This window comes from Perca flavescens, chromosome 9 (genome assembly GCF_004354835.1).
Source record: "Perca flavescens isolate YP-PL-M2 chromosome 9, PFLA_1.0, whole genome shotgun sequence".
Lineage (NCBI taxonomy): Eukaryota > Metazoa > Chordata > Actinopteri > Perciformes > Percidae > Perca > Perca flavescens.
In genome coordinates, this window is record NC_041339.1 from 2,658,892 (window position 1) to 2,685,048 (window position 26,157).

Consider the following 26,157-nt stretch of genomic DNA (forward strand, 5'->3'; position numbering starts at 1 on the left):
GTAAGAGGCTAAGTGACTCTGTGTGTGTGTGTGTGTGTGTGTGTGTGTGTGTGTGTGTGTGTGTGTGTGTGTGTGTGTGTGTGTGTGTGTGTGTGTGTGTGTTAGCGTGTCTGCATATTTGTTCAGTGTAGTTTAAATGCTAAATTTACAGCTGTCCTCCAGCCAGAATTGGCCCACCTTGAAGAGGGAATGTTTGAATGTGGATTGGAGCCAGCAGCCTACCCTGGCCCACCTTCATAGTTCTAGCTCACACGGTAGTCATGCCAGGAAGAAATTACCCATCAGACCATCTCAAAAGTATTCATCTCACAGAGGCTAGTCTAACCACATGTTGTAATGCATATGCCTTCATAAGCAGCCATACACAAACTATTGTTTTACCAACTCATAGCACTTTTATCACAATAAAAACATTAAAAATGAGAATGTAAAAGCTTCCCACTATAATTAAAAATTAAGAAATGAAAGCTGTACTGCATCGTAATAGTGTCGACATTGCTTTCTTACAAACCCCAATTCCAATGAAATTGGGACGTTGTGTAAAACGTAAATAAAAACAGAATACAATGATGTGCAAGTCCTTTTCAACCTATATTCAATTTAATACACTACAAAGACAAGATATGTAATGTTCAAACTGATATAGTTTTTTTTTTTTTTTGCAAATATTCACTCATTTTGGATTTGATGCCTGCAACATGTTCCAAAATAGCTGGAACTATTCAGCACTCTCTTTTACATCACTGTACATGGTTTTTAGTACCTCTAGTATATAACGACATCTTTGCCATTTGTCCCCGCCTCTAAATTGTTTACCAAAGTAAATCTTTGAAGAGATATATGTATGCCCAAAGCATATGCATTTAAAACTGTTCCATTTATCATGGCAGTACATAAACTGTTTTTGGTGGGTCTCAGCAGTCTAAAAGCATGATCAAAAACCCAAAGACCTAGGGCTGGGCATCGTTCAAAATCTTTCCATCCGGTGCCAATTTCGATACCTCAGTTTTGATGCCGGTTCCTAACGATACCTTTTCGATAACCATATTTTTTAAAATCCATTTCAACATCAACAAAAATACATTAAACACAAAGCTTTTATTTTCCAACTTAATTGTGAATCAAAACAGTTATCAAAATGTAAAAATTCTGGTAACACTGCTCACTCAGATGATAAGGCAAGCTGCCTTGCCTTACAAGCTCAGCCTGTCAGTCAGTCAGTCAGTCAGTCAGTCAGTCAGTCATCAGGGCAGAGAAACCACCGTTGTGCCTGCTCGTCTAAGAGGAAGTGTAACGTCAACAGCACCGCGACCGCTTTCGGCTTGCCATTAATATATCGCAGCAAACGCTGTCTGTGTTAAGTTTTGAAAAACTGTAACCACACTTGAAACCACTTTATCGGCATTGCTGTGACTACAACAAAACTACAGAGCCTACGACGTAGTGTACTCCGTCCACACCTCTCCGCGCGCGCGTGTGTGTGTGTGTCGCTCGGAGCTCTGCTCTCTGTCAGTATGCAGAGAGGACAGATAAGCTTGCGCTTAGGCGTTCAGATACTTTTGGAACCGAAATTTGGCACCGAAAGATTAATAATTTTCCAATACTCATAGGATATAGGTGCCATAAAAGTATCGACGTTCGGTGCCCAGCCCTACATAGACCAGTATTTATTGTCATGTAGGTTACAGATATGATAATATATGATGGTCTTGATCTAAAACAATCCACCTACCTGGACATGCCAGAGAAATCCGCCTCCTCCTCCTCACAGCGCTCATCCAGCTCCTTCAGGGCCTGTGTCACATCGTCCTCCCAGCCAGAGCCACAGGTGCTGTCTGGGTCTGGGTCTGGATCTGGCTTTGTCTCTGGTGGCATGGGCAGGGGCAGAGATATAGGCAGGACTGTTGGGGATTCTTCCTCACAAAGAGACCCTGGTGGAGTGTCTATGGCCGGCGGGGGAGGGGGGGCTGGGTCCAGGTCTTCCTGAGGGTTGTGGGTCTCCTGGGGTTCCTGAGCATCCTGAGGGTCCTGTGAGTCTGGGAGGTCACACAGCTCTGATGGGTCAGAGGGCAGAGGGGGAACGCTGCAAAACCCTGTGTCCTCACTCACACTGCTGCTCAGCTCATCCGCTGCAGTCATGCTTACAGCATCCTGTAACACAAACCAGAAGGGGGAGCTCAGGCACAGTTTGGCAGATGATACCACATAAAAACACATTGTACATTAAAATTCTTCCCCCCCCCAAACGTTGATTAAGGATTGCCAGGTTATTAAGACAACGGCAGCTCTTCATATAATTTCGAGAACATAGATTCACTGCTGGGCCTCTATTATATATATTTTTTTATTATAGGTACCATTATATTATATATATTGTATTAAGACTGCTATAGCCTATACTTAAGAACACACATTAGTTTCCATTATACAAGAGGGACTTAAAGTCAGCACTTTTTACGAGGTTCACTTCCTTGGAGATTGCTCTTTATGTCACTCTGTAAGCTAAACGTCTCTCATTAGAAATAAAAGAAAAAGAAAAGAATCAATAAACATAAGCCAATATCAATCGGTCACTGAAATGCCATTACAAACTTGACCTCAATGCTAATAAAACAGAAGCATCATGGTGAAACGACAGGACAGCAGATAAATGAGATGTACTGTATACGCTCTGACACGTTACATGTGTATAGACAGATTTATGACCTGCACTCTATAACTACACATTAATGATGAACTGTATTAGTGACATAACAAATTCCCTAAACAACACTAATCAACAATGGGCACACACTAAGTGAGAGAACAGTTTCAAAATCCACAACTTCATATATTTATAGTTGATTACATTAGCACAAAAAAACAGTTAAAGTGTCCGACTCAGACACTGGAAACTCCAAATAAATTCCATATGCAAAGTAACCATATTGATGTACTGTAAAGCACGTACATGGAGGAGGGATATGTTGGCAGATGGTTCAGAGAAAGGGTTCTGATTAAGAGCATTTGTTTTTCTTCCCTTGTTTTTTGTTCTATTTAAAAGTCTAATGCATTAAGAAAACTGTGTGTGGCAGACAGCCAGTATATCACAGAGGCAGCAGCTATATTACAGAAAGCTTTTAGAAGTGGTCGTAACCATCCTGGAGGGAATGAGTAAGAGTATTGATGGTTTTATCTAGGACTCATTACACTAAGAGCTGGGGCTGTGATGGGGGAGATGTCCTTGGCATGATATTGAGACCACTGGCTGGATCGAGTTCCTAGAAACTTGCATTCAGTTCTGTGTATAAAGCATCATCACTGAGGGATAGGAACACCTAATTAACATAAATATGTATGAACTAAGAATATTGAAAGTTAAAAATATTGGGCCATTTGACTTAAACTTCTGCAATACCCACACTGTGTGCAAATAAGGAAACATAATATACTCACCATTGTTAGTAGAAGTGATAAGCGTCAGTAGCAGTAGACAGCAAAGCTGCTCATCACAAGACAGGCTATGGCATGTTAATATGGTAGCAAATTGAAGGGGTTTAATTGGCTAGAGCCCCACTGGTTATCAGTTAAAGGTGCTGTAGGTAGGATTGTGAAGATCCAGGACTTGGCCAAAAAATTAAGCCCCTCCCCCCACAAGGGAGAATTAATGCGTGTGCATGAGCGGTGATTGACACGCAGTTAGACACCCCCCCTGGCCCTGATTGGTGCATCTGAACAGGGAGCTGTGGATTTTTGCAAATCACACTACAGGCTGTAGGTGGTGCCAGAGGAGCCAGTTTTTTTTATTTTTTTTTTATTACCTGCTTCATGCAGTTCTACTTGAACATAGGGTCAGTTTCAGCAAATATGACAGAAAGTTAGTTTTACCTACTGCACCTTTAACTCTATTTTTAAAGTGAACACACCACTTGTAATGGACTTATACTCACACATGCTTCTGCCGCAGATAAAGGAGCTGGTGTCCATTTCACAAGTTTTTAATGGAGGATTTAGTTGGAATGGTCAGTTGCTGTTTTATTGGAGGTGAGCAGTGACAGCCAGCCTGAGGTGAGCTTTTGTTTTTATCTCTCCCCAAATCATACAAGCCCCGGCACTTAACTATTAACCACATATAAAAAGGAGCAAGAGCTAGCCTTCAGCACCTATACCCAGAGCAAAGCACCAAAGCAAGCGACGGTAGAAGGAGTCAGAGCAGCAAAAGCAGCACACAATGTCTTCACCTGACAGCAGGCAGACACGGTTATAGAACCAGCACTTTTACACCCATCCAAACCTCCATGAAGGTAGCTGATCCACTGTCTCAATGACAGACAAGCCAGAAGTACAGCTAAAGCAAATTAAGGTTGAACAGAAAGAAAAAGGTAAGCTAGAAAGCACCCGTGCACCAGAGTTTATTGCTGCCCCCGATTGATCGCACCTCAGGCAGCTGGCTGCTGTTGCTGTCTGAGTGGGCCATCTCCAAAATGGGGCTATCCAGTCGAGGAAGGGAAGGTAGAGAGGGCAGGACAGTTGCCTCCTCTGTCAGGGCACTGCTGGACGATTCTTGAGACTGCTGCAAGGAGTCCACATGGTTGGATGCAGTGTCGTCTGTAGCAGAGTCACTGTTAAGCTGGAGAAGAAAAACATCAGGACAGGTTAGCTCCTTCTGTTGAGAAACAGTATAAACACAATACAGACTTCTTATAGGTCATCTGGTTTGATGCAAACCTTTTCGAAGAGTACACTAAGTGCTAAAGTCATCACTATGTCAACACAGTCTAAATTTCTAAAGATTGTTAATTGAGTATAATCTAGTAAAGCATTTTGCTGCCATGCCAAATAGATCCTTTACTAAACCTTAAAGCACTTTTACTTATTGTTAACACTCCACATGACCTTACTGTGGGGTGCAACATACTTAGATAATGTTCTGGGTTTCATATGTTAATATTAATATATAAGAAGCTTTTATTATTTACCAGAGCTTCTGATCAGTTTAGAATGAATTAGCCACTTTGTTCATTATGTTTGTTAACTTGTAGAGTTACTTCAATACTGTATTAGCTTTTACATTACATACAACAAAATGGTTTGTGTTGCTTATTGTTTTTGCAGTTGAACAAAAACAAAAGACATTACCCATGTTTCTGTATCAAGCAGAGCATGACATTTAGTAAGTTTAGTCTTCCATTTAATTGATCCAGCACAAAAGGTAAGTTCATGCCAATATCAATAACAGTTATATATTACACTGAACTATTTCAACATTCGGTTTAAATGCACACATAAATGCTGCATGCTCATTCTTCTAGTGGTAAGGAGTAATACTGGATGACTACAAACATTTTTAGGGCAAATATCCACTAGAGGCAAAAGCTCATTCTCTCACCGTGCACTAAGAAGATCAAGAAGAGCAGAAGAAGAGAGAAAGAAGCCCCATTAGACTGAGGTAAAGCATTTCTAATAATAGCATTATTATTGGCAGCTTTGGATAAGACCTTGCTTGCGAAGCAAAACAAAGCAAAGGAGAGTTAGAGACAAGTGGCCAAAAAATGCAAAGAAACATGCTGTTATTTTAAATTCAAAAACTGGTCATATTTTATACTTGTCTCTTCTCCTCTTGTTAATAAAACTATCAATGATCAGTGATTTACCTTGAGTCAGTGCAAACTAATTTATCTGAGTTTTCCTTAAGTATACTTACCTATCAGGAAAAATAAAACTATGAGAAAGCATAATAGCATTAATCTAGCAGTCAGAGGAAGAGGGTCTGGGCTGAGGATTAAAGGGGTGGGGCATCTACCACCAGCGAAGAAGCAAGCATTTAGCCCCTGTCCACACTGGTAGCAGGTCCAGCTCAGTACGCACACACACACACGCACACCATGCCAGCGGGCTGTGTGAGGAGCATGGTGGGTTGGATGGGGGGTGGGACCCTAACTAGAGTGAGACTTACAAGGCCAGAGCGGGTGAGAATCTGGCTAGCGCTCAGTACCTCCTCCTCTGACGATTCATCCGTGTCCTCATGGTTTGTGAGGTTGAGGCTTGGCGTGCTGCCTGCGTACTGGCACTCCTGCAAAGACGGTGTGTCCCCTTTGTCCATACTCTCCAGGGAGCGACGGCGCACCCCCCAGTTGAAGTTGTCCATGCTCTCCCCCTGCAGGACAACCAAGACAACAACATTGAGACACAGTGCACACATTAGGAGGTACTGGGGAATATTTTACAACACGAGGAAAAAAAGCACAAGACAAACACATAAAGAACATTAACATTCCACAACTTATTAAAAAAAAAAACAAATGCATGATTGAGTGAGATGATTTTCCTCTACATTTTTGGATGGTAAATGATTCAACGTTATATATATATATATATATATATATATATATATATATATATATATATATATATATATATATATATATATATATATATATATATATATATATTTATTAAAAAAAAAGGGTTCACAACGACAGTAGCCACAATTTCAAATCAAGAGCACTACAGCGGTTTGTTTGGTGACAACTTTGAGAGACACCAGGGGCCCTGCAGAGAACGCCATCTCTAAAAAGCTTTCCGTCCCAAAGACTTACCTGCAACTCCTTGTGGCAAGAGAAGAGAAGGAATAAGTGTGTTAGTAGACTTAAGACAGTTACAAAGCACAGAAATGTTTCTACTACAACAGTCAAGACAAATAAGACGCAAGATGGACAAACATTAATTAATCATTAATGTTGTTAATCAGAAACGACACAACTAAATACAGTATGGTCAAAAGTAGTGATGAAAAGTAACTGAACTGGATACGCAAGTAGTTGAGTGAAAGTGAAGAGTTTGTGAAGGGTCCCTGCACTTCATACCTGCACTCCATTTAAGTGGATTTAAAATAAAATTGTGGTATAAAAGTTTATTAATGCAAATAGTTATACGGTCCACACACTCACACACACACACACACAGTCCACTGTTTCCTTCAATTTCTTGTCTTTTCATAATCCGAAAATTACCACATTTTACATTCATATGTATACATTCTACTTCACCGTGACACACACAAACAAGTCTTGTGTGTGTCAAATCTACGGTAATCTCTCACCTCAGCATCCTCCAACTCCACATCTAAGAAGTCAAAGTCCTTGAAGACACCAAACTGCTGCTCACTGCCCGTGTCCTCCCCCCCGACCTCCTCTTCTCTGACCACCTCCTCCACTGTGGGTATGAGACTGGTCTGCTGGTCTGCAGAGTCCAGATCTTCATTAGATGAGAACACCACCTGCATAGAAAGGAAGGAAAGAGACTCTTTGTTTTCAAATAGTAAAGAGCAATTGTTGTATGTCCATTAAAAAAAAAAAAAAAAAAAAAAAAAAACTATTCAAACAAAAATAAAATCAACAAAAAGACAACAGCAGCAGTATCTTTAACAGTGATTTTACAGAGACCTTGTCAGAGGCTTTAGAGTAGGAGAGGAGTCTTACAGATGGATTTTTGGGAATGCCAGACTCCGGACCACATAAAGACAGGACATTCATCAGCCTCTCTCTGGTTCTTCTCTGTAATAAAAACACATAATCATGACGAGGAAACTTGTCAAACAACTGCCATTTACCAAGTAATGTGTGTGCTCCATGATATTCTAGATAGAAGTAACAAACATTTTAATTTATATTCCGGTTACAAATATGACCGATGTTGTATTTTGACAAAAGCATTTATAAAAATGAATGTTTTTATATGCTTGGGTTGCTTGAAAACATGAACTACAGTATGTGTATTTTCTTCCGACTCTGTTTGAGACCTGATAACTTGCTGTACATCTCTAGTTTAGCTGGCTGTATTGGGCAGATATCAGATTCAAACAACAGACAGAAAGAAGGATTAGAGCTGGAAATGGTAAAGCTTCACCTTTAATCAGTAGGTGCATTTAAATCTACCTGTTTTCAAGCTCATTTTCAATTTGTGCATGAGGTGGAAAAGTACATGATGCATGTTACTTAAATGTCCACTGAAGCTTCCGCTACACTAGAGAGACAAAAATGCCGGCAGGCGAAAACCTCTAATCTGTGTGAAGCAATGAGACTGTAACCTTCCTTAAAATTAATACATGAAACAAATAGAAAGAATACATTTCCATCATGTTCTGTACGTCTTTTCAACATTTGAGGTTTGACTGGTGCTCTTTTAATTAAGTCATCTCGTTGAACCCTTTTCTTCTGCACTGGTATAATGGAACCTAAATGGAGAATTAGCGCCAACTACTGCTTATTGATACATTTTTGCAATGAACCAAGTCCCAATATTCACATAACAGCAATCGATATGAAAACACACATACATTTGGATTTTCTTTTGCAGGTGTTCTAAAAATTCTGTTACATTTTCGCTACTTTTAGGTGGAAACCTGGCTACTGCTACGTGGTGTAAAGTATTAGACCTACATGATGTTGGAGGTCGTGTGCCTGTTTGAGTAGGTACCTGAGAGAGTTGAGGCCTCTTCCAGCTTACTGGCACCAGACCATTGGAGTTGGAGCCGGATGATGTGGAGGAGGTACTCCTAGTTACAGCAATCACCTGTGGCTTTCCATTCCGGCCTGCTGCAGTACGTTGGTCACCATATTTGTGCCCTATGATTGGCGTCTATAGAGTCAAATAATGCCAGTTAGCAATAAAATACTACAGAGCATATCTTCAAAGTGAAAACACTGAAATATGTGCACTGAGGAAAAACTGGAGTGGGAGGACATGGACCTCTGAGATGTCAAAGTGGAAGTCCAGAGTTTTGCCAGGCAGCTCCTTTGAAGAGTTGTTGAATATGCGTGTAAAGGCAATTTCTGGAGAGCCGCATGATTCGGTGCTATAAGAGCGCTGCACATCATCTGGAACAACAAGGCTGGCTGAGCGAGACACCACCATCTTCAGAATGTTTTGAGCCTCCTTCCAATGTGGGCTCTGTAATAAAAAGAGGGAAATATAATGATTCCATTGTGAGATATCAGGCTGTGTAGGTGTTTCTGGAGAATTAATGAATGTGAATGAACATATTTTCCAAACCATACCCCTACCTACAGCAGCTATCAGCCACTCAATCTCTGAGGCCATTTGTATTGTGTTCCACTTTCTACAATGTATAGCCTATGTTAATGCCAGGGGACGTTAAAAGGATGCCTAACAAATACAAGTCACAGTGCACACCAATGCACATGCAGGGATATACTGTATACGCACAAACACAATGGCTTCTACAAAAGGCAGCACTGGTAGTAAGCCAGTACAGAAAAATGGCCCCAGGCAATAATGGTATAACAGCTGTCAGATGCAGTTGTGAGTGAAAAGAATAGAGTGCCCTGGGTCAGGGCTGGTAAAAGGCTTCCATAAAGAGCTTGATCAAAGAGGCCTCTAAACAATAACCTTGAAAGATATGTTTTTCTTCTTCTCAGTTGTGCTACTATTAAAAGACCAGATCATCCCAGTATATACAGGCTGTATGTAAAAATACAACTATTATTGAACATATGGAAAACTGCACCCAAGTGGTGCATGGGTGAAGTTCTTGTCCACCACTACAGAGAGCCAGGGTTCAATTCCTGGTGCTGCTACTTGCAGAAAATAATGTAATAAGTAATGTAAACAAATAATAATAAATACAAAAATACATACGTACTTCACTTTACCTATTAAGTCATTGAGTAAATAAGTAATAAGGATAACAGGCAACGAGTAGCTTGCACAGCACGGATTGCAATATTTGATCAAAACTAAACAAGAAGTGCGGTGAAGGCTCACCTGAACATATTTGCCAATGATCTTCATGATCTCCAGGTTGAACTGTTTGACGGGGGCTGCCGATAGGTCGATATGACTCAGCAGGCTGTAGATGATCTGCAACAAGGACTGCTGCATGCTGGGAAGGCCCTTCTCCAGCAACTGAGAGAGACAGAGATGGAAACATCACTGGTTTGATCTTACCATATGTTACTAACCGCAACAAGTTTGATCGTCATCTTGCGTACCTCGGCCAAGTAAGTGACCAGGTTCAGGGTTATCTCTGCAAAGGCATCGTGGAGATAGCGACAGACCACGTTGATCCAGTTGGTGCAGTCGCGAGAATAGCTGTGTGTGCTGTACAGGCTCATCATGTGGGCCAGGTTGGAGAGTGTGGCTGACTTCTCCTCTGTGCACACCTTGGCTATCTTATCAGCTGTCTCCTTACAGAAAGGAGAGGGGCTGTCAAAGTGCTGGATGAGATGTGGTAGGAGGCAGAGGATATTCAAAGGAAAACCTGCAGACATGTCACAGGAAGACAGGGAACACAAAGAGTCACATAATTAGTAAAGAAATCTAAACCAATTATTGATATCAATACTACTGATGACACAAATGTTAGCATTGAAGTGAGCACTAAAAGCAACGAAGAGAACCAGACAAGCATTTTTGCAACTTCACTGGTGTTGGGGTTATTTTATCAAAGTTTCGATTAGGGCTGCACGATATGAGGTAAATATGCGATAATGTTGAATATCATGATAACAATATTACTTGCGATAAATACACAGATAGTAAACAACTTGCTTGTTGCATTTAAAACAAATGAAAGGAAATAATTTCTGATGTGTTTATTGCGGCAGTTATGGCGATGACGATAAAAAAAAACCGATATATTGTGCAGCCCTAATTTTGATTCAGATTTCCTCGTTTTTCTAACTAAGAAATTACAATAAATGAACTAATAATCAGTACTTGAAAGACTATATAAAAAAAAAAAAAAAAAAAAAAAAAATCTAATCCATGATCAAGTCAGCAGTAGGGATATTCTCAGTTCTACACACGTACCTGCCACTTGCGAGGGGTCCACCAGTGTATGTCTGGAGACACTGATGAGCTTACTCAGCAGGTGGATGGTGAGCTCCTGAGTAGAAGCAGAGGTGAAGCCCTTCAGGAAGAGCTGCAGCAGGCCAGGGAAGCTGTACCACTTCAGCTTGGCCTGGACCTTCTCCAGACGTTCCCTGCTGTCTACCCGGTCCAGAGGAAGCTGGCCCAGCAGCTTGTTAAGGAGCCGCAGGGCCAGCAGATACTCAAACTCGTAGTCCGACTCCAGCAGAGAGGCGGCGATCCAGAATACAGTGGCCATCAGATTTGAAGGGTCCACGGGGGGGATGGCTTCCCCTCCTGGACCCCCTCCCCCACCTAGCGATGATAAGCTCCGTGTGCGGGCCAGGTTTCCGTGGCTACCACCAAGTCTGTCAGCTATATCTAGGGTGTTGCTCCTACGTCTGTCGGCTTTTCGCTCACCCATCAGGCTGGCGCGAAGAGAGTTGCTGCGAGTATGAGCATTATGGAACAGACCACCACTGTTCAGGTTCAGCTGGCCTGTGCTTTTCCTGTTGGCAGCAAACTTAGGCCCCAACAAGGGATCGCGGGCAGAGGTTCTGTAAATAAATTGACAAATCATTTTGTAAATGATTTAATTGTCAGGTAGTATGTGATTGAAGGTAAGGGTGAGTCAAACATGGTGAAATAAAGAGGTTATCATTGGTTGGACTTACTGTGCCAAGGCAGTGAGGAGGTCATAGTTTTTGACTGTGTCTGCTAACGTGTCAATGCCCGACTCCAGTGTTAAGAGTAGTTCAATGACAAAGCCCTAAGGAGAAAAAACACCAGAGGTCAGCCAGCCAGAAAGAAACTGATGACTCTGGATATCAGTGAGTCCAAAAGTCTTACTTGTAACATGTTGTTGTTACTTGTACTGATTCTTTAATCTACATAACAATTATATTTGATGTAAAATCTGTGTGGAGTGTGGGTTATTTTCGATCTGATACAGTAGTCTTTTCTCCAGGACCACCTTTACAATGTTTTTTGCAGTTTTGGAAAGCAGCAACCACCAACAAATGTATCTATTTATATCGGAACAACTGTGCTCTAAATGCAATTGTGAGTAATTAACAGGCTGAGCAATACTATAGAGATTAAAAGTAGAAGGTGACCAATAGTGTTGTGTGATTAGACCAATGCCAAGCAGGACCATGTAACGGTTTTATGTTCTAACCTGAGCCTCCTCTCCCGGGTCCCCTATAGTCTCTACCAGCCGAGACAGAATGTCAGACAGTGTGGCAAGAGTCAGAGGTTGCTTGAGTGCCCTGAAAATCTGGAATGAGCGACCAGCGTAGTGGCGAGAAGAGCAAGACAGAGCTGTTTGTAGGGCTACTTCACTCAGCAACGACTCGAGCTGGAAACCTGAAGGAATGCACATACAGGTAAATGTGATGAAGCGGTCTAAAATCATACCTGTTATTCCATGCTGGAAACTGGAAAATGAGGCATGAGTTATGAACCATACAAACCTGACTGGGAATGTTTGAAGACGGTCACTACATGTCTGACAAAAACACTCAGCTGGTCAGCGCTCTTAATGTTGGGGTTCTTGGGTGACACATCCTCGTGGTTCCAGAGCGGGCCCCGTTTTCTACAAGGCAATAGCAAACCACATCATGCAATGGGACTTAACGCTACGAAATTACACTACACCTCAAAACATCGGTTGATGTTATCACACCAGGCTAAAGGAGCCAATATGACACCAACCCAAAAACCAAAACCATGCAATGTGAAAATACCCGATCAGTTCAGACCCCGCTGGAGGCATGAAAGCAAATTTTTAAACAGAATGAGCAATGATGCAAGTGCTTCAAAATCTGTATATGTAGGATTCAAACTGATACATACTAAGCATGTGAGATTTTACATTAGGCCAAGTTAGTTAGTCACAAGTAGTAGAAGTGCAAATAGTGGTTAAGGTAGATATATTGTTCTGGAAAAAAACAGGGTCTTCTTACCTTGAGGTAATAAACTCAATGAGAGCTTTGACTTTCTCGTCCTGTTCAACAGTGGCATCTACCTCACTGAGGAGTGTGGGGGAGAGGTGGGACAGAGCAGCTCCCCCTGCCCCAAGACTTATACTGGATGAAGTGGAGCTCGAGCTGAGGCCAGAGTCTTTCATAGGTGATGGCTGACAATCTGGCAAAAACTCCTGCACTCCTATAGGAACAATTGGCATACACATTGTACACATTGAGCTGTGTGGTGTGCTTTGAAGGCATCTTAAGAAATAGTAGAAAAAGTAATATATATATATATATATATATATATATATAAAAATGTTTATCTTTTACCAAATGATCAGTGATCTGTTTTGTAATACAACGAGTATGCCCAATATTTCTCTGCTATTTTCCCTCCATTTACGACAAAAAAGGATTTCTGCAGCTGGTAGGGAATCAGTTTGCAGTCCTTCAGTTAAACGATAGATGACCTTTTCTTTTCGGATTCTGAGCTCCACAGCAGAACTGACCTGTGAGGTTGATCTCTGGAACTACTGGCTTCACAGTCAGGACCCTCGGCTCATTGTAGTCTCTGTTGCGTAACAGCACCATAGCCACGGATTGAACGCTGCTATTTCCTCCCTGGACAACGAGCAGGTGAAGCAGAAGACGTTTGCAGTGCTCGTACACTTCTGGGTGCTGGTGATCAAACCCTGGAAGAAGACACAGAAGAGGGAGAGGGATACAATTTAACTTTAGCATGTAGCGGTGTAATCAAGTATGAGGTCAGTTAAACTTACTCCTCTACTAGGTACTTTTCTATGTACTTTTTAAATAATGTACTTTTGAATTAGTAGTTTTGGTAAAAATATCCGGTTATTCAGGCAAAGGACCTGAGAGGCCCCAAAAGAAGAAAACCAATTCTGTTCTTGGAAGAGCCAGGCATCCAAAATATTATTAATTAGGAAGCAAGTTACCTATAAAAATTGCATGTAGCAAGAGGTGCAGGTAGGCACTCCACTCCACTTTGACCCCATGGTCCACAATTAGGTCGGTTAGTAGGATGACTGCAATGTTACATCTGAAAAACAGACAAGGTTGATTTAGGCAAAGAACACAATAGAATAATGTAGAGGCAGAGTAAAGGTGATGTATGGTGTACCTGTGGAGCGGTACACCAGGGGCATTTGTCTCTGGCAGGTAGTCCACAAGAGGAGACCAACAGCCTCCTGTAGGTGGGAAGGGGAGGGGCTCTGGCCGGTTGTGATCCATCACTTTCAAACGCCAGTTAGCATAAAGTGGCATGGAGTCACCTTGGAGAAGGTAAAACAGAAAATGTTTGTGGGAAAGAATTCTGAGCAGTGTTTAGTTTAGTGGTGCAAAAAGTTTGCTCTTACTCTTCTCTTCTTCATAGGAGCCTCCGGAGCTGCTGCTGTAACGAGATTCCAGACGGTGGTGCTGACGGTTCAGATTACTGTTCAGCCCACTGTTCAGCCCACTGTAAATGTCCAGGTGGGTGTAACTGCAGAACAGGCACGCTTGATTTAAAAGGATAGTGCAAGCTTTTTTTTTGTTTCTGCCTATGGCCAAAAACGTAAAATCTAAACCATTTCATCAGCAAAATCTTTCAATTAAAAGTACCTAACCTCATAGCTGGGTCTCTGAATTGTTTCTAAAATAGACTTGAGTGTTTCATCTGAATAAATTCATATAAATAATCAAGAAGCCATTCTAATTTCCACTTTTTAAAACACCTCTTGTGTAAAGTATTACTCCTCCCATTACATGTTCTTTTTGACACAAATAGAATAGTGCTGTATTTCAGCTTGTACCTGTCCTCCATGTTAGAGTCTTTGATCTTGCTGTCATGATGACCATCGTTTCCTGGCACCATGGTATTGCTGCTGGAAGTTGTTCCTGAGAGAGCAGACACAAAACATTGACCATCAGGCACTGAACGGGTGATTTAGTATTGAAGACATGGCCTAAGCTGTGAACTAGTGCATGCGGACTGCTCGTTAACCTGAGGTGACTGAGGGGATCTTGAAACTTGAGGTGATGCGGTAATAGGGGGGGTTGTCCATGTGAGTGACAGCTGAGCTAACCGGATCAGTCAACTCAAGTTCACACATCAACTCCTCCAGCAACTGCATAGTCTTATCTCTGCCCAAGTAAACCACGACCCGTTTCACCTGAGGACACACATGTAGATACAGTCAGAAACATGAGGAGTAAGTAGAGGACACAGCACTTGGGGATAGGACAGACACGGTGCATGATGGAAATATTCTGTGACTTACATAGGGCAAAAGGCTGGGGTCACTGTTGACTCCTGACATACTGATGAGGAAGTGCAGAATGATTTTGAGGTTCTTTGGCCAGCTGTCTGCTAATGTGGTCCATACATTCTCTATCTCGGACCAAGCAAACTCATCCCCATACTGTAAAAAATTAAATAATTTCATGATCAACGCATTATCTCAAAGAACATTTTGAACCCATCCTGTTCCCATCAATCTGAATATGCAGTTGGTCTATTAGCTGTCTCACCTTAGCAGTCATGAACATGAGATTGTTGAGCACCATGGTTGTTGCACGAGGGGAGCCCCAGCCCTCTCCACGGAGCCAGCGGCGGCTGTTAACCATCATGACCTCCCTTTCGTGTACATCCTCGTCATCCTCACCACTGCCGCAATCTTCGGGGCGCCGTACAGTTGGTTTGAAATCAACCAGCTCCACATTGTTCATCCAAGGCAGGAGGTAGTGCAACATGACCTGACGACCACCGGGATGCGCTGTCTGGATACGCTGGCTCACCTCTGGAGTGGGGGCAGAAACAGGGTTGGTTGTTAGTTCAAGCAGACTGTCAATAATTTACACAATGAAGGAATGCTGTGCTGATTTCTCTTTAACCTTATATCCATCCTTTAGTCAAAACAGCACCATAACATCCACAAATTGCCATGTTCTTTGTATTGTTTAGTTAGGTAAACGCTGATTAATTCAAACATCAACGGATGGTTGAAGAGTTAAGGTGTATGTTCTTCTCTTAGCCTTGACATGTCAGTATATCAGAGCGGAAAGGTACAAGTTTGGAAAGGACGCAACACATAAGGTAATGTGTATAATGTTTATGAAAGTGATGATTTCATGGACCACCAGCACAGTTCGAACATCCACAAAATAAAGTGAAGCAGTTTTTGAAAAGTGCACAGATATAAATTATTTATACTGGAGACTGCTATTCACCTAAAAAAAAAGAAAGAATAATTTAATTCCTACACCTAGCATCTGCAATATTAGGCAAGTATATAGTATGTAGAAAAAGGCTGCTGTGAGGCTTAGGAAATGCATGTCATCATGGCACACACAGACAAAGGGCAGATCCCTGCTGTCACAGGGAAATAAAAAACAGCACCCTGCCATCCCAGCAGCAGCCGTACCAAATTGTAATGTAGCAAACCTGAGAAGATGGGCAGAGTGAGCTCTGGGTAAGTCCTTGCAAGCTCCTCAGACAGCTGGTAGTAAGACACAGAGTAGAGGTGTGGCAGCGGTGAGGGAGGGGTCAAGATACCATCCGTTCGCTGGATCTCCAATTTGTGGGCGTAACGGAAGAGCTTGGGTTCCAGGATCTATTAGTTTCACAAAGACACAATCACAACATAGTGTATTTAATTAAAGATAAGTCGAAATAGCAGTGTTATGTGTATATGTGTAATATTTGAACAATAGAAAACAGAAATTCCTACCTGTAAGAGCTGCATGGCCACCTCATATATGTCCCTGGAAGAATCAGCTGCCTTGAACAGAATCAGGTTCAGCAGCACCACAGTGTCAAATTGGTAATCCCTAAGAGAAAATGTAAAACACAAGCTGTATTTGAGTTGCAATTTGCTGGCTCCAAAGAGACAAACAAGCCCACAAAAATGAGTTCAAGTTGAAGCTGGGAATGTGTAGTACCTGTTGTGAAAGACATTGGCAATGGCCCTGAAGCAACCGGCAGCCACGCGACGAGAGCCGGTGTAGCAGCGGTCCACAGCCCAAAACATGAGGTTGCTCTGGTCTGGATTCAGCTCCAGGAGCAGCATCACGGCCTCACAACCCAGCTGGTGAACCTAGGGCCGACCACACAGCAACGGTTAGAACTGTGAGTTCACTTCTTCCAACAGTCACTACAAAATCCTGCTAATTTTAACCCATGAATTTCTCAGTAGCTAATATTAATATTTAGTGTTAACATTAGCATAGACACAAAAATATGCTGTGAAGGACTACTAATATGAACTATGCACTGACAAAAGCATTTTGCAGGCGCTAAATATAGATCAACACAACAACAAAAGTAATCTCTTGAAAAAAAGGGATACAAAAGGGAAACATTTGTATTTTTGACTCTAAATAGTATGTCTTTAACTGGATTAAAAGGTGATTTAAATCCTTAGTGCTTTCTGTAAATAATCAATTTTATGGTGTATCTGAATGAAACGCTTGATTAAACATGCTGACATCTTGCAGTACTTCTGAAAACCACTGTGTGGTGCTAGTGTCATGGCAGGTGAACTTGTGCTGCATAACCTCAGAATGTCTTACAGTACAGCCAGAACCAATTGCTCCTCATAATTTTTTTGCTTTTAATGAGGGCTGGTAGGTCGAAACAGGGAAGAGTTGCCATTGTGTGCAAGCCAATACATCCCAGTGAAAGGTGAGTACTTTGCCATTTCTGTTTTAACTTTGGACATGCTACCTTCCTGTTCTACGCTGAATACGTGGTTGAGCGTTTATGATATTTCTTTGGTGATGCACACTCCTACCTCAGTACCTAAAGAGAAAGCATCACACCGATTCTAGCATCCCTGCATTGACTACCTATTCAATACAGGATTGATTTTAAGATTCTTTCATTTGTTTTTAAAGCCATTCATGGTCAAGCTCCCCAGTATATTTCAGAACTCCTCAGCCCCTACTTCAATTCCAGGCCTCTTAGATCCTCGAATCAATTGTTCTTAACCGTTCCTCGATCAAGATTATTGAGTAAGGGAGATTGTGCCTTTTCTGTGGCAGCTCCAAAGCTTTGGAATAATCTCCCACTTTGTCTCAGATGTTCCCCCTCCATTGATAGTTTTAAAACACATCTCAAGACATATTTGATCTCAATGGCCTTCGGTGGCTCTTAGAGGTTTTTGCATTTTAACAACATATTGTACTGTATTTCTTGCTTTTTTTGCTTATTTTAGGACTCCTTTTGCTTTGATTTTAATTGTAGTGCTGTGCACTTCAATTTGTACAGTACTTTGGTCAACTCTGGTTGTTTTAAACATGCTATATAAATTAACTTGACTTGACTACCTCAACCTAATTTTCCGTACTCATCCACGTGCTTCGGCCAAACTATCAAAGACAATTTTAGTGATAATCAAGCACACTAAAATTGTAACATTTATCTAACCTTCTTGTCCTGAGAATCCAGGATGTTGTCCAGCCACTTGTAGAGGTAGCCATCAGAGGAGAGGCCTACATTGTCAGCTACAGGTCCACAACACAACACTGCAGACATGGCCTGGAACATTAAAGAAGCGGTTAGTAATCAGTAAGTATGGATTGTATTGTATCCACAAAACAAATTTTAACATTTATATCTTTATTTACGTTTGTGTGTACCTTTAGCGCACAGTACTGATGCCGGTTGATCTGCATATTTCTGTCACTGTAGCGGTCCAGGGGAGTGAACATTATGCTGAACGGCCCAGCCCAGTGACTGAACAGCATGAACAGACTGTGTCTCAGCGACTGCTGGGGGAAGATTGTCCTCCTCTGGTGTACTGAACACAACAAGTAACAAAATTAATATACAAGACACTTGAATTTGTATTACTCTTTAAACAGACACTCCGTGCAAATTAGTTTTTGACTGACTGATATAAGCGAGCAAGTGAGTTAAAAGGCATACCTGGGACATTCTGAATGATATTGGCCACAAGTGCACTAAAGTGACAGCGAATGTCCTTCAGTGTGTCAGAGTCCTTGTCATTTTCAGCCTCAAGCAACTGCCTGGTCAGATCAACATACTCCAGCAGCGTACTGTTCAGAGAGTGGCTCTCTCCATCTAACCCTCCACTCGCGCTGTAAAAAGTCAAGTAACAAAGAAAACATTTATTATGTTTATAAAACAGTTCTATTAAAGTGCAAATTTATTCCTAATCACATTGTCACAAGATCATTGTGGATTACATACATCTGACTAATGACACCAGCATCAGCCAGCAGCTCAAATATCCGGACCAGCTGGACCCTGAGGATGTCACGACGCCTGCGCCGCTTCATGTTCTGCAGAGTAAAGAGAGTAGCATTGTAACTTAGTAAAATTGTCTTAAAAAAAGAGAGAAAGAAAGAAATGTGGCAGAAAAAATTCCTAGTATCAATTAACTGCACTTACTTCAGGTCTTCTTTCTAGAGCTTCTTTTATGATGGGATTTAGCTCCTCTATCAACTCTCTAAAAAGGAGAGGAAAGTTAGATGTAAATAAATAAGTAAAATATTTTGAAAGTATATCAAAGTGTACCACAAATCATGTCAAGTGTTGTTTACCTGAAGGCCACAGGGTTGGTCCTGCCAAGCCCCAACACAAGAGACTCTGTGATGTCCATGCTCTCAGAGCGCATCATTGGAACAATGTGTTTGAACAGAGAGGAGGGGGACGGAGTACCAACAATCTATTAACACACAGAAAGAGCAATGTCATGGCTGAAATGCAAAAATAGGAATAAGTTAGTATCTGTTCACTGTTAATTGCTGTTATGTTACATGGGTCCTATGTTTTTAGGATTTTGAAATTCAGAGTTACACATAGCTGCGCATCGGAGTGTAAATGTGTGTGACTGATTATCTGATGAGCAGGTGGCACCTTGTACAGCAGCCTCGGCCACAGTGTATGAATGTGTGTGAATGGTGAATGGTTCCTGTACAATGTTAAAAGCGCTTTGAGTAGTCGTTGAGACTAGAAAAGTGCTATAGAAGAAGAGTCCATTTACATTTACATAGTATAAAGTCATACTTGTATTGACAGTGGATTGCATTTTTCCACACTTTTAAGACTTGAAAATTAGCAAGACATTTTTGTATATTCAAGACTTTTTAAATGTGTGTTAATGGACTTTTTCTGCAGAGGTGTTCCTGACCTTTGAATCGTAACTGTAGCCGCTGTCCGGCGTGGACGCCAGCGTCTCAGGCGGGGAGCAGCGGACGGAGCCAGAGGTGGAGGATGAGGAACACATGGAGGTGGAGGAGGAGGCCGAGCTGCAGCACAGAATCAGGTAGTTCCTCCAAAGGCCGATGTAGGAGTCACTGCTGTTTAGACTGTTCAATTTCTTGGCATTGATGGGGCTGCTGAACGTGGACATACGTAACAGGAGATGTCAGAGATTATAACACTAAACCCAGAGAATGGAGACCTTTTGCCGGTCTACGTTGGGGCCCTCACACAGAGGCGGCATGCTACATCAAGCTTTGCCATTTACAGTTTTTATCTTGTGTCAAGCCCATTAAGATTGAAGTATTATTTGGTCTTCAGTTCCCAATCCTAACACATTATGTCATCACAAAGACATCATCACCTGGCCATTTTAAAGCTGGTCTATAATAAAAACACCCACAGTGACAAAAACATACTCAATTACGATGATGCACAAACAAACAGAAAACAAAGAGGCTTGACTGAAACAACATACTTGATGTCAACTTGTGGAGACAGTAGTTGCAAGCGGGTATAGGCAAACATCCAGGCATAGTTGAGGGCAGTGGGGCAATGTTTGGGCAGGTGCTCCTGCCGCAGGTAGCTGGAGAAGCTGATGACCCAGGGGTCCTGGCCCTGAGTAACATGGGCAAACACCCAGATGTGCGAGGGGCTCACCACATCAAACTGGTGGCTGATGGGAGATGAGCTCCACTCTGCTAGCGTCTGAAGATCAATCCCACTGGGACAGTACAGCAGGTTGCTCTACAGAGAAAAACACAGACAAATTGAGTCTCGGAGTATTTGTACAAGCTTTCTGATTCTGTAAATAAGAAAAGGCCTTTGTACCTGGTCAGCTCCTGTGAGATGAATGAAGCTCTCCAACACGGATGCACTTAATCTGTCCATTACATCAATGGCCAATTCCTCATCGCCCTGAAAGATTGAGATAGACAGAAGTAAAGAAAACAGAGTAAATGTAACAAAAAAAAAACCTTATACACATGTGACCTCTATTTGTCAATTGCAATAAAATGCACTGTGGTTTGAGTTTTGAGTTATTACCTTGCCGATGCCCAGTGCAGTGTGCAGCGCCCGGACCTCCTTGAGGACGTTAACAGCCAGCCTGCGTGTGGCAGGGCGGCAGCTACAAAGCACAACCAGTGCTAAACCCTCCACCACATGCAGCACCCCTAACAGGGGAGTACGTTCCAGGGACAGAGAACGACCGCTGCTTGAGCCCTGTAAAAGAGAATTATAATTAAAACCTCTCTAAACGTTAGGACATTTAAGTCACTAAACACATAAAAAAAAACATGAACACAAAGTACATTAATGCATATAAAGACACAAAAATCACTCATAATGAAGTTAATACAGCTGGGTCTTCCAGACCAACCTGTGCATCGTGGCTCTTATTGCTACTCTGCACTGCCTGCCTCCATTGGCTGATGAGCTGCAGTAGCATCTTGACAGCGTTGTCCAACAAAGTGGGATGGACATCAGTCACCTCTCGGACAATGAAGTAGGCAAATCCTGAGAGAACATCCTCACGCCACTCTGGGAAATCCACCATCAGGGCCTGGAGAGTAGTAAAGGCAAGGCCCCGTAGCTCCTCATCCATGTGGATGGTCAATCTAGAGAAGGAGAGGGAGCGAGACATTGGAAGACGTGTGGAAGGCCACCTAAGCTACAGTAAATTGTGTACTGATGTGTCTGCAGTAAGGTTAGAGGAAGGTGAATTACTTGGCTAGAAGCTCTATTAGGTCTTGTCTGCTCATGCCATCTGGTATCAGTCTTGGGATGGCGGCCACACACGTTCGGAAAAGATCGATCTTCGGCTTCCTCTCTCCCCTGTGGTACAAACAGCTCATGAGAACCTGCTACAGTTCAGAAGTAACACAAACAGTACTTGTATGAATCCAGGTTGTGGTTACATACGTAATCATGTCCTCAGGCTCCTTGTTGGACATCTGTACATTGGTCATGCTCATGGAGCGTCCCACTTCCTTGTCCAGGTGTCGCAGGATGTTGTCTAAGGCCTTTCTTACTTGTGGGTAGTACAGTGACATGCCTGGAAATACCCAGCAGAGTCATTTTACTCAAGGAAAAAAATCAACAACACAGATATATATATTAAAAAAAAGAAAATTCAAGTTTCAAAAATCCAACCCACCTATGACCTTGGCTTCTTCATCCGTGAGAGTGGTGTTGAGGAAGATCTTTTTGACACGCAGTGTGTTGCCAGAGGGCATGATGATCCCAGTCGTAGGCATAGGAGGCTCCCCATCTTTCTGCTGTAGGCTGTCGGCAATCACCAAGAAGGCTCGCAAACCGATATTCATCCTCTGTTAGAGCGGATAGAGGGAGAGGATGAAAGGTATGACAGAGAGAGAATCCACACTCCAACGACATCACAACTTGAAGTCTCGTCTCTAATTTACCTCTGGATTGATGGCAAAGGTTTTGTGAGACTTGCCCACACAAAGGAGGTCATAGATTATCTCCTTCATAGCAAAGTCCAGTCTTTCCTGTAACAACCAACAGACCAGCAATCACTTACACACAGCTACTACACGGCTTATCCTTAGGTTTAGCTCAGCTGTGAGATCCAGGTATGTCACTTCATGTTCCAAGCTTACCTGAGCTATGAACTGGATAATCTTGACAAAGATGTTGAGGGGCGTGTCCCTGGGCACCACACTCCGGGAGCCTTTGGGGAAAAGTGCTGAAACGATGCTGAGTAGTCGACTAGTGGGAAAAGAGGGGATATTATAAGCTCATTTAGTGCTGAACAACAAAGCCCAATATTTAAAAGACTTCTACTTGATAGCAATCAATTGCAAAGGGGTGTGTGTGTGTGTGTGTGTGTGTGTGTGTGTGTGTGTGTGTGTGTGTGTGTGTGTGTGTCTCAACTGGCGTGTGGTCTTGAAAACTGACCTCTGTGTGACGGTATTACTCTCACACTTGATCCTGATGATGTAGACCCATAGCAATCTGTAGAGCGACTCTAGCGCTACACGGGACATTTTGGGGTCTTTGTTCTGTGGATGTAAAGAAAAAGAAAAATGTAAGCAACTCAATTTAATTAGGGCAATTTAACTACCCACCTGTGAGACTTGTGAGATCAGGTTGTTTTTTTCTTAAGAAACTTGACAAAACTGGGAAACTGTATGATCATTTTTTAGTCTCTGTGCATAACTTCTAACGAGTGACCAATGAGTGATCAATCAAAGCTAAAGTCCACATGCTTTGATGATCGCTAAGCTTTAGTCTTAGAGCATTTTTAAAGATGTAGGCATCAGTAAAATGCATTCTCAACCCGAAGAAAACATCTTAAGAAAATAACCAAGTCCTTGCAACCAATTTAATTAATAATCCAAAACTGTGTCCTGAAAAAAGAACAGTTGATATTTCCGGATTTTGTTTTTGGACTAACCAACCAAGTTTCCACCTATGTTAATATCCATATTGATGAGATACGTGCACAGGCCCATTCTGTGAGCGTGTAATGTGGACATGGTGCAAGGACTTCACTACTTTATGACAACTTTACCTTATTGGCTTGATGGAGGTTTGCCGTTTTCCCAAATGACATTAGGCACCTATACCCTAAACCTCCGCCTTTTGATCCAACCACGTCACTGTCACTGCCTCTCCTTTTCCTTTATCTTAATATTTAACATAGACTAACCAACAAAACCCGATTGATTATTGGGAAACTTAAAAATCAACAAGGCCTTTTAAAAATTGTCAATCTGGTATTCACAGTGAAGACAGTTTAAGGACAGACACCATCACAGCCTGGTCCTGTCCCCAGATTAGCACAGTTATCTTTGTGCACATGAGAGTATGGCATGCCATGGCTTGACTTAATCACTTTAAACCATAAAAAAACAGCCATGTCAAAGGCAGATGTCTCAAAACTAAGGGGTTACAGTAAGTGAGAAAATATGTCTTTTGTGATTTGGGTGAATTGACATTTTAAGATCAAGTGCCATGCTGGATTACAAACCACAGTCCAGCAGTCCCTTTTTGTACTGCAACAATTCATCTAATCTTTCCGGCTGCAACTCAACAAATCACAGTCAGACAGAACAGTAGATCACTGAGCACAAACAAATGTGCTCTCCAATGTCAACCAGGGCTTCCGCCCGAGGCCAGCACTTTTACATCATCTTTTTTTTTTTCCCACAATGGAATAATTGAGTTCCTATTCAAATAGGATGTAAATGTACTTGTAGGTTCACTTATTTGACTTGACAATTAATAAAATTATAGGCATGTTTTTTTCTTTTTTTACATCCGGTATTGTACACTGAACCATGACAACACATGATGACTCATGCATTTATTTAACCTTGTTAGTTTGGTCTGCGGTAATTTAACATCTTTAACGTCATGTTAAAGATTGTTAATCGTAGTAGGGGATTGAGAGAATCCACTGCATAACAGAGCTTGATTTATGTTGGAAATCCTGAAAAAAAAACAAAAAAAACAGTGCTGTGCACATTAAGGAGGGCGATTAACGATTTAATAAAAACAATCCTCAGCCCTAATGTCAACAGCCAAAGTGCAAAGCACAGTGGGGCTGCTGCCAGCCAGCCTTTTAACAACTCCAACAGAAAAACTGAATGGAGCACTGCCAGCACACCAAATTCCACAAAAGTCAAAATGTATTTATTTCGTCATGCTTTAAAGATGTTCTCTGACCCTCTGGTAATAAATATTTAAATTTGTTATCAATAATTAATTGATAGTTACTATTTTTTATTGAAATCCATTTTCCATCCGTGATTTGCATGTCATTACAATAGAACCAGCACGAGCAGATTTCCTAGCTAACTGTTAGGGGACTCATTTAAATATCAATATTAGTAATCAATAATAGTCTTCATATTTGAAAGCAATTATTGACCAATACCAGCAAGTGGACTTATATGTTCTGCATCCCTACTGAACTAAAACACGCATCTACAGTAAAAATCTAAATATGTGACTAGATAGACAAAAGTCAACACCACTGCCCAAAACCACAAACCAGCTCAACAACAAAGCCTAAGGCAACATCACAAGTTACAAGTAATCCTCTTCACACTGCACTGCAGAGAATGACTAACTACCCAATTAGCCAAGCAGGCAGAACTGTACCACCCCACAGTACGTCCTGGTCAGGACCTGGACCATTAAAAGGAATGGGGGCACCAGGCAGGTCACTGACGCCAGATAACTCACCTGCAGCGTCTCAATCTGCTTTCGGATGCTGTTGTTAGACGGCATCTGGAGCGAGTCAACGTGAGAAAAAGATCAAATGACAGGAGACAAAGAACGTAGGGTTTGGGGAGGGACACATGCAAGTTATAGGCAAAAACAAAGACATAACCTAAACAAATATGACAAGAGCAGTCCAAAGTATCTTTGTTCTTGTCAGTGTGGCTAAAATGAGACACAATGAACTGTTTAACATACCACTTGTGGATTTATTAGTGGCATGCTGGTAATAAAAAACAGTTCATTTGTATTTGATATGGTAAAACATATTTCAACAAAGAGTGAGCCAAATCAGAATTTAAAAGTGAAAAAGCAAGCAAAGTAAGGTGTGCTGTGGTCTGGAAATCACACAGTGGGACAGAGAAAAACACAGAAATAGACGAGTGGATATAAAGGGAACACAGAAGGATGAGGAAAAGGACATTTAAAGATGTGAATGGGAAATGGAGTATAAAAAACAAAATTGCTCATTTCACCTACAAAGCCAACAAGCTGCGACACCCAAATCAGCAGTCCATTCAAATCCATGTCAAGCACACTCAAAATACTAACTGCTGTATTTTAACCCTGTGGGGATCATACTTCAAAGTAATGCCAAAATATGGCATACATTATAATCTACATTATATATATTGATTAGGTTTGAGAAAACACAATAACATATTTTTCACTCTTGTCGGTACAGTATTTCTAAAAGTCGTGATAACTGGATATTTGTCCCTATTCTTAATGCAGTTTATGTTCATGTCAAATAAATCCCTAAATAATGGATCTGAGAACATACATGAACAACATATTGCATGCAAATGCATTAAGAAAAGTGAACTGTACTATCTCAATGTTTCTGTTGTAATTTGG

At 41.7% G+C, this 26,157-nt stretch overlaps 1 protein-coding gene across 13 annotated transcripts in view; it reads right to left on the minus strand.

The window, feature by feature from the left end:
• The window catches only part of fryl (furry homolog, like), a 75,670-nt gene that overhangs the window by 10,629 nt on the left and 38,884 nt on the right, over positions 1 to 26,157 (minus strand). For 6 of the 13 annotated variants that reach the window (XM_028588539.1, XM_028588537.1, XM_028588538.1 and 3 more), the window contains 43 exons: positions 25,264 to 25,308; positions 22,969 to 23,072; positions 22,671 to 22,779; positions 22,473 to 22,559; positions 22,205 to 22,376; positions 21,970 to 22,102; positions 21,775 to 21,882; positions 21,428 to 21,665; positions 21,094 to 21,270; positions 20,878 to 20,964; positions 20,525 to 20,793; positions 19,976 to 20,183; positions 19,386 to 19,510; positions 19,234 to 19,291; positions 19,033 to 19,124; positions 18,748 to 18,920; positions 18,459 to 18,619; positions 18,247 to 18,357; positions 16,761 to 16,915; positions 16,550 to 16,649; positions 16,264 to 16,432; positions 15,351 to 15,619; positions 15,101 to 15,241; positions 14,824 to 14,992; positions 14,633 to 14,717; positions 14,198 to 14,322; positions 13,963 to 14,113; positions 13,778 to 13,881; positions 13,331 to 13,513; positions 12,816 to 13,017; positions 12,324 to 12,445; positions 12,029 to 12,216; positions 11,526 to 11,620; positions 10,813 to 11,408; positions 9,993 to 10,261; positions 9,766 to 9,906; positions 8,731 to 8,931; positions 8,458 to 8,619; positions 7,425 to 7,535; positions 7,082 to 7,258; positions 5,936 to 6,136; positions 4,418 to 4,609; positions 1,733 to 2,151 (listed from right to left, as the gene is read on the minus strand). In XM_028588539.1, the coding sequence (XP_028444340.1) occupies positions 1,733 to 2,151; positions 4,418 to 4,609; positions 5,936 to 6,136; positions 7,082 to 7,258; positions 7,425 to 7,535; positions 8,458 to 8,619; positions 8,731 to 8,931; positions 9,766 to 9,906; positions 9,993 to 10,261; positions 10,813 to 11,408; positions 11,526 to 11,620; positions 12,029 to 12,216; positions 12,324 to 12,445; positions 12,816 to 13,017; positions 13,331 to 13,513; positions 13,778 to 13,881; positions 13,963 to 14,113; positions 14,198 to 14,322; positions 14,633 to 14,717; positions 14,824 to 14,992; positions 15,101 to 15,241; positions 15,351 to 15,619; positions 16,264 to 16,432; positions 16,550 to 16,649; positions 16,761 to 16,915; positions 18,247 to 18,357; positions 18,459 to 18,619; positions 18,748 to 18,920; positions 19,033 to 19,124; positions 19,234 to 19,291; positions 19,386 to 19,510; positions 19,976 to 20,183; positions 20,525 to 20,793; positions 20,878 to 20,964; positions 21,094 to 21,270; positions 21,428 to 21,665; positions 21,775 to 21,882; positions 21,970 to 22,102; positions 22,205 to 22,376; positions 22,473 to 22,559; positions 22,671 to 22,779; positions 22,969 to 23,072; positions 25,264 to 25,308 (7,184 nt within the window). The remainder of the gene's footprint in view (positions 1 to 1,732; positions 2,152 to 4,417; positions 4,610 to 5,935; positions 6,137 to 7,081; positions 7,259 to 7,424; positions 7,536 to 8,457; positions 8,620 to 8,730; positions 8,932 to 9,765; positions 9,907 to 9,992; positions 10,262 to 10,812; positions 11,409 to 11,525; positions 11,621 to 12,028; positions 12,217 to 12,323; positions 12,446 to 12,815; positions 13,018 to 13,330; positions 13,514 to 13,777; positions 13,882 to 13,962; positions 14,114 to 14,197; positions 14,323 to 14,632; positions 14,718 to 14,823; positions 14,993 to 15,100; positions 15,242 to 15,350; positions 15,620 to 16,263; positions 16,433 to 16,549; positions 16,650 to 16,760; positions 16,916 to 18,246; positions 18,358 to 18,458; positions 18,620 to 18,747; positions 18,921 to 19,032; positions 19,125 to 19,233; positions 19,292 to 19,385; positions 19,511 to 19,975; positions 20,184 to 20,524; positions 20,794 to 20,877; positions 20,965 to 21,093; positions 21,271 to 21,427; positions 21,666 to 21,774; positions 21,883 to 21,969; positions 22,103 to 22,204; positions 22,377 to 22,472; positions 22,560 to 22,670; positions 22,780 to 22,968; positions 23,073 to 25,263; positions 25,309 to 26,157) is intronic. The other 7 variants (XM_028588534.1, XM_028588531.1, XM_028588541.1 and 4 more) reach the window with 4 other exon arrangements.